This window comes from Coregonus clupeaformis, chromosome 30, assembly GCF_020615455.1.
Source record: "Coregonus clupeaformis isolate EN_2021a chromosome 30, ASM2061545v1, whole genome shotgun sequence".
Lineage (NCBI taxonomy): Eukaryota > Metazoa > Chordata > Actinopteri > Salmoniformes > Salmonidae > Coregonus > Coregonus clupeaformis.
In genome coordinates, this window is record NC_059221.1 from 8,461,679 (window position 1) to 8,469,207 (window position 7,529).

Sequence of the window (7,529 nt, forward strand, 5' to 3'; positions counted from 1 at the left end):
TTTGTTCCACTCCTCTTTGCAGATCTTCTCCAAGTCATTAAGGTTTCGAGGCTGACGTTTGGCAACTCAAACCTTCAGCTCCCTCCACAGATTTTCTATGGAATTAAGGTCTAGAGACTGGCTAGGCCACTCCAGGACCTTAGTGTGCTTCTTCTTGAGCCACTCCTTTGTTGCCTTGGCCGTGTGTTTTGGGTCATTGTCATGCTGGAATACCCATCCACGACCCATTTTCAATGCCCTGGCTGAGGGAAGGAGGTTCTCACCCAAGATTTGACGGTACATGGCCCCGTCCATAGTCCCTTTGATGCGGTGAAGTTATCCTGTCCCCTTAGCAGAAAAATACCCCCAAAGCATAATGTTTCCACCTCCATGTTTGACGGTGGGGATGGTGTTCTTGGGGTCATAGGCAGCATTCCTCCTCCTCCAAACACGCGAGTTGAGTTGATGCCAAAGAGCTCGATTTTGGACTCATCTGACCACAACACTTTCACCCAATTCTCCTCTGAATCATTCAGATGTTCATTGGCAAACTTCAGACGGCCCTGTATATGTGCTTTCTTGAGCAGGGGGACCTTGCGGGCGCTGCAGGATTTCAGTCCTTCACGGCGTAGTGTGTTACCAATTGTTTTCTTGGTGACTATGGTCCCAGCTGCCTTGAGATCATTGACAAGATCCTCCCGTGTAGTTCTGGGCTGATTCCTCACTGTTCTCATGATCATTGCAACTCCACGAGGTGAGATCTTGCATGGAGCCCCAGGCCGAGGGAGACTGACAGTTATTTTGTGTTTCTTCCATTTGCAAATAATCGCACCAACTGTTGTCACCTTCTCACCAAGCTGCTTGGCGATGGTCTTGTAGTCCATTCCAGCCTTGTATAGGTGTACAATCTTGTCCCTGACATCCTTGGAGAGCTCTTTGGTCTTGGCCATGGTGGAGAGTTTGGAATCTGATTGATTGATTGCTTCTGTGGACAGGTGTCTTTTATACAGGTAACAAACTGGGATTAGGAGCACTCCCTTTAAGAGTGTGCTCCTAATCTCAGCTCGTTACCTGTATAAAAGACACCTGGGAGACAGAAATCTTTCTGATTGAGAGGGGGTCAAATACTTATTTCCCTCATTAAAATGCAAATGAATTTATAACATTTTTGACATGCGTTTTTCTGGATTATTTTGTTGTTATTCTGTCTCTCACTGTTCAAATAAACCTAGCATTAAAATTATAGACTGATAATTTCTTTGTCAGTGGGCAAACGTACAAAATCAGCAGGGGATCAAATACTTTTTTCCCTCACTATATGTCTCGTGTCTTAGCCGTTGAATTGCGACTCCACTTTGTCTCTATACTGATGTTTTGCCAGTTTAATTGCCTTGCGGAGTGAGTAGCTACACTGTTTGTATTCTGCCATTTCCCAGTCACCTTGCCATGGTTAAATGCGGTGGTTCGCGCTTTCAGTTTTGCGCGAATGCTGCCATCTATCCACGGTTTCTGGTTAGGGTAGGTTTTAATAGTTACAGTTGGCACAACATCACCTATACACTTCCTGATAAACTCAGTCACCGTATCCGTGTATTCGTCGATGTTATTCTCGGAGGCGACCCGAAACATATCCCAGTCCGCATGATCAAAACAATCTTGAAGCATGGATTCCGATTGGTCAGACCAGCGTTGAATAGTCCTTAGCACGGGTACTTCATGTTTGAGTTTCTGCCTATAGGAAGGGAGGAGCAAAATAGAGTCGTGATCAGATTTGCCGAAAGGAGGGCGGGGGAGGGCCTTATAACCATCCCGGAAGTTCGAATAGCAATGGTCGAGGATTTTAGCAGCGCGGGTACAACAGTCGATATGTTGATAGAACTTCGGCAGCCTAGTCCTCATATTTGCTTTGTTAAAATCCCCGGCTACAATAAATGCAGCCTCAGGATATGTGGTTTCCAGTTTGCATAAAGTCCAGTGAAGCTCTTTGAGGGCCGTCGTGGTATAGGCTTGAGGGGGGGATATACCCGGCCGTGACTATAACCAAAGAAAATTATCTTGGGAGATAATACGGTCGGCATTTGATTGTGAGGTATTCTAGGTCGGGTGAACAGAAGAACTCGAGTTCCTGTATGTTACTACAATTACACCATGAGTCGTTAATCATGAAATACACACCTCCGCCCTTCTGCTTCCCGGAGAGATATTTATTCCTGTCTGCGCGATGAACTGAGAACCCATCTGGCTGGACCGATTTCGACAGAATATCCCCAGAGAGCCATGTTTCCGTTAAACAAAGTATGTTACAGGCCTTGATGTCTCTCTGGAATGAAATCATTGCCCGGAGCTCGTCGAGCTTGTTAACCAGAGATTGAACATTAGCGAGTAGTATACTTGGAAGCGGTGGGTGGTGTGCGCGCCTCCTAAGTCGAACCAGCAGGCCGCTCCGAGTTCCTCTCCTCCGCCTGCGATGTTTTGGGTCAGCCGCTGGAATCAGTTCAATTGCCCTGGGGAGAGCAAACAAAGGATCTGCTTCGGGAAAGTCTATTCATTTTGTGAGGGCTGCAAGCTGTTTACCAGGTTTATTTGACATTAAATAGTATGCTTTATTTTTGTTGAATCTGTAGTTGTTGGCTGTCTTCAAAAGTTAAATATTATATTCTTGCTTAAGTTCAGACATTTTATTTTCTTCTTCACTTTGTAAAGATTTTTTATGGGCTTTTTCTAAAATAGTAATTTATTTTTATTTCTAACTAAAACATTCCTCTAAAACAGTCCTGTATACGTGGGACTGGGATCTGCCTTTTAGGAGGGTATTATCGATGTGACTGTGAGTCTCTGTCCCAGCTCTTTTTTTTTTTTGATGTGCCCCAAACGTATCAATTTTTAAATCCAGGTTAAAAACACTTATATTTTCACATGCCTACGACTGAGCACTTAAACTTAACCACACTGTTTAGCCTTATAGCTTCCTATGTTTTTATCCCATTTATATATATATTTTTTTTATCTTTATATATATTTTTTTATTTTATTATGATGTTTTCATTATTTTTGATAAACATCTTTGTAAAGCACATTGAATTGCTTTGATGTATGAATTGTGGTATATAAATAAACTTGCTTGCTTGCTTGCTTTTGAGAGAATGTACTGAAGCCGTCATCCCAGTTATGTGTTGGATACCTAGGTTGTGGTGAGTATAGATCCCTGGGCTCATTGTACATGATTGGCTGCAGCAGTCCACCTCTTCCGTGTGGAATACTTGTGGGCCGTGGTGGTGGCAATGGTATTACCTGCTGGTCATCCCAGTTATGTGTTAAAGACCTAGGTCCTGGTGAGTAAGAGTTTAGATGCCTTGGCTGGCTGTACATCATAGGCTGCAGTCCACCTTTTCCATGCAGAGCACTGAAGAGCCATGGTGGAGGTGGTGGCAGAGGTGTTGCCTGCTGGTCATCCCAGTTTACAATCAATGATAGTAGTTGCACTTTCAGACGTCCCTTGTTTCATCCTATTTTCTTCAGCTCTGGCACAAGGCTGTGCACAAATACCTCCTCCGAGGTAGCAGCAGAAGGGATTGGCTTCCTGACAAACGCAAGCAGTTCTTCATCCACATCTTGATGGTTGACCTTCTGTATTCTTTTTCTTGGCTGCCAGTCTTGAGCCGTGTCTGTAGTGGTTGGTCTTGACTGTTGTTCAGGCATCTGTAGCACAGGGTCATGGCTCTGGGACCCCACGTCGTCCTCAGTGTCATCAGGCCCCACAAGTTGTGGCTGAGGCAAATCAGCATTTGCAAGACTGAGGTTGCCTCGAGCTGAAAATAGGTCAACATATAAATAAAAAGTCAAATGTGTTTAAGTAAACTTTAGAAACCTCAGCTCAGGCTCAATTAATCAAAATGTCATTATTCCTCTGTAATAAGGGATTGATTCATAATCTATAGACCTATATAATCACTAACTCAGAAATGGGACACCAGTTGACATGAATCAATCAAGTAGTTACTTAGTATGTAGGAAATAAGGCCAGCAATACTGCAGATCTTGAGGTTCGGAATTCAGTGCAATCAATTCAAAGGTATATTATAACTTACCTTCTTTGCTGGACGTAAGGTATCAAGATTTATAATATTTTCATTTATTTCCATTCTTTCTGATTGGTTCCCCAGAACCGCTGGGTTGGCCCTTACAAAAAATTATTGCAGTTTTGAAACTGCAGTCGACTGTGGTATTTTGGACGCAGTAATTGCAGAGTAACTACAGTGTACTGCAGTTCAATATCTTTGAAGAGTAAAATAGACATGATTGCTAACCAATAACAATACATTTATTTTGTCATTACAGGTACTTGGCATCTGGAGACTCTATTTGCAGCCTGGCCTTTACCTATCGTCTTGGATTCCAGACAGTGTCGCAGTGCATTATGGAGACCTGTGAGGCCATAGAGAGGAGGACGCTGGCGACCTATTTGCCACGACCCACTGAGGAAACCTGGAGACAAACTTCTCAAGAGTTTAGTATTTCCTTTATTTTATTTATTTTCTTACTAATTTTCTTACTCGTAAGTAAGCATTTAACGGTAAAGTCTACACCTGTTGTATTCGGCGCGTGTGACAAATAAAATGTGATTTGAGAGGTAAATCATTTTAAAGGACTAGAAACTGGCGAGCTCTGTTAGGTCGTTTCATCTTACGACTCAATATCGCCACCTACCGGCCTTCGGGCCACATGCCAGCGATAGTTTATCTTTGACCGTGTCCATAAAACGCGAAAATCTGAAAGATCTTAATCTATATATTTCTTCTAGAAACGTTTGCATACAATATAAGCAGTAGATAAACTGATAGACTACCTACCTTGACCACCACACAAATGTGGTGGTGTCTTCTTCAGTCTGTCCAATCGATTCGCCATGGTGGATGAAAATCTGCACACGTTCTTCTGGGGGAGAACTATTAGCAGGACAAGACATGTTTACGCCGGACTTTGAAATCGACCCACACGGAACGCTAAAGAAATGAAGAAAAACAGTTTCGTAGGCTAACACGGTTATAGTGGATGAATGATATTACTTTTCACTATTTGCCCATACACTATCCTACAAGGGTGTTTTTGGCACTCAATTGAACCCTTTCACTTTAGCTAGCTAACTTAATTTTGTTATTTTGGCTATTTTATCAAGCGAACTGCGGTACAGCCAGCAACAAACATGAACGTTGATACTCCACAGCCAGTCATAACAGGGGTCTTTTCAAATTCCTCGACATCCAGTAATTGCCTCACTAACAACATTGCATCAACTAACGTCAGCAGCATCGCCTCGGTTGCCATAGGTAATTGTAAGTATTCAGACGAGTTATGAGGTAATGATAAGCTTTATGAGCTGGCTTTAGATTCTAAAGCCAGCTCATAAAGCTTATCCTAACCAAAATAAATTTAAATTAAATTAGACACGGTTACAGTAATGAATGGTCTGCTATCTACTGTAGCTAGGTCAGAACTTTTGTCGAAATTCTTCAAGTACAGTAGCCCACACCATATAGCACTGTGCAGAACTTGAGAACCATCTTAGATCTAACACCATTCATTGCTTGCTGCTTTGTGAAACAACGGCTTAGACCACTGCTGGACCTAGGCTATCAACATCTCAGCTACATTTAGGAAGATATTAAACCATGTATTTCTCATTTTTTTGTTTCAGCCCCAACCTCAGCTGCCATGGCCACACCATCTGACACATCCGTGTCCAACGGCGTCTATGTGCCTAGTGGCATTGCCAACGGCGATGTGAAGCCTGTAATCACAACCACACCACTGGCTGACTTTCTCATGCAATTGGAGGACTACACTCCTACAGTGAGTCAACCCCCCTTAATTGGAGGAACGTTAATTCAACAAAATATAAATGTACATGACATTTTTCACATACCTAGGCTGATGTCGACAGTCGATTGATTCTTATACATAATGCATATTTGGGTTATGTAGTTATCAGACGTCTCTGATTCACTTAGCATGTAAATGTCCTCTGATGTCAATTGTGGCGATGCAAGTGTACAAAAAATAATAATACCAAAACACATTGCAATGACCAGTCCAACCTCTACCATGTTTTTGCCAGATACCTGATGCAGTGACAGGCTACTATCTCAACCGGGCCGGCTTTGAGGCGTCTGATCCGCGAATGTAAGCATGCCTCCTCTTTACCTCCTTAACTGCCAAGAGTCCTCTCCATCTATTTCAGCTTTTACACCAGTTCAATTCAATATCAACTCATGTGAGCGCCAAACGTAAACATTATTTATGCCCACCATTTTCAGAATCCGTCTGGTCTCCCTCGCGGCTCAGAAGTTCATCTCAGACATCGCTAACGATGCCCTGCAGCACTGTAAAATGAAGGGAACTGCCTCGGGGAGCTCCAGGAACAAGACAAAGGTTAGTGCATTTCTAATATAACGTAGCAGGCGTAAAATAAACACCTGAGCAGCGTTTCTTTCTTTCTGGTCCGGACAAGAGAAAAAAAAACGTGTCGGGAGGTTCTCTTCTGCCCTGTTCAACCAATTCAGTAAATGTGAAGGAGTCAAGATGGAGTGTTACCTTGTTAACGTCCAAAAGCGGACGTCTTGTCACAGGCTATTTTTCAATTTCCCATGAAAACCGAATGCATCCGGTTGTTTCCGACCACGCTGAGGGTGGTGCTTTTCTGACGCTACTGAAACATAACATAGGCTATACACCTCAGTGAATGAACACATGAACTGTTGTTAATGTAAGATGCACAGAATTATTCATGCACAAGTATAAATGCTGTTTGGATCTTTTTGATTGGTTTCTCACTCCGTCCTCCCACCTCTTCCCTCCCAAAGCATGACAAGAAGTACACATTGACCATGGAGGACCTCTCCCCTGCCCTTTCTGAGTATGGCATCAACGTAAAGAAACCTCATTACTTCACATAGGAAATTGGTCTTCACAGTGTGACAACCCCCTATGATCATGGTTCTTAAAGATGTCAGTAGAATATTAATTGCAGTCACTGTTCTGTTAGTAAAAAAAAAAAAAAGTGGGCATGCTTTGCTTTGTGTGGAATTTTGAGCTTGTACTATTTTATTGAGACAAATAAAACGTTCAACAATGACTTTTTTCTGACTTTGTGCTTTGTTGCCTTTTAGTTTATGTAGTCTGGTGATAAACAATGGGAAGAGTTGTGGGTAGTTTGTAAACTATTTATCAGGATGATGTCACAGTACTAAAAATAGTATTTAACGTTAGGTTGAGTGGGTCAGTCAGTAATAGAGAGAAATAGTAAGGGTGTCTTTTTGTAGGCACTAACTCCGCCATGGTTCGTTGGACAAAGCCTATGAAGAAAATGAATGGTGTTTTTGTAGGCTTAGGAGATTTTCTACGTTTTGTTCTGTGAGATAATCTTGATCAGCTAACATCACTTTTTGTGAATTTTGAAGAATTTATGTAATAATAAAAAACACAATTCACAAAGGCTTCATCGTTCATAAAGGTCATGTTAACTGACTGCTATTATCTCATAGCACAAAACC

General features: G+C 42.3%; 1 protein-coding gene across 2 annotated transcripts; it reads left to right on the forward strand.

Moving 5' to 3' along the window:
* The first annotated feature begins 4,709 nt into the window (after positions 1 to 4,709).
* LOC121546783 (transcription initiation factor TFIID subunit 10) lies at positions 4,710 to 7,111 on the forward strand. Of its 2 annotated transcripts, none has more exons than XM_041858020.2 (5): positions 4,710 to 5,306; positions 5,675 to 5,829; positions 6,095 to 6,159; positions 6,294 to 6,408; positions 6,840 to 7,111. In XM_041858020.2, the coding sequence occupies exons 1-5, from the start codon at positions 5,183 to 5,185 to the stop codon at positions 6,930 to 6,932; spliced, it is 552 nt and encodes a 183-aa protein (XP_041713954.1). In that variant the 5' UTR covers positions 4,710 to 5,182; the 3' UTR covers positions 6,933 to 7,111. The 2 variants fall into 2 exon arrangements, with proteins under 2 accessions (XP_041713954.1, XP_041713953.1); XM_041858019.2 differs by having other exon boundaries at positions 4,713 to 5,312.
* Positions 7,112 to 7,529: the final 418 nt, after the last annotated feature.

What these genes read in the sequence shown, in the direction of transcription:
- LOC121546783 (XM_041858019.2), top strand. Translation starts at nt 5,183, where the DNA reads ATGAACGTTGATACTCCACAGCCAGTCATAACAGGGGTCTTTTCAAAT. An exon ending in TGGAGGACTACACTCCTACA is followed by an intron (nt 5,830 to 6,094) that starts GTGAGTCAACCC and finishes TGTTTTTGCCAG; the next exon opens with ATACCTGATGCAGTGACAGG. An exon ending in GAGGCGTCTGATCCGCGAAT is followed by an intron (nt 6,160 to 6,293) that starts GTAAGCATGCCT and finishes CACCATTTTCAG; the next exon opens with AATCCGTCTGGTCTCCCTCG.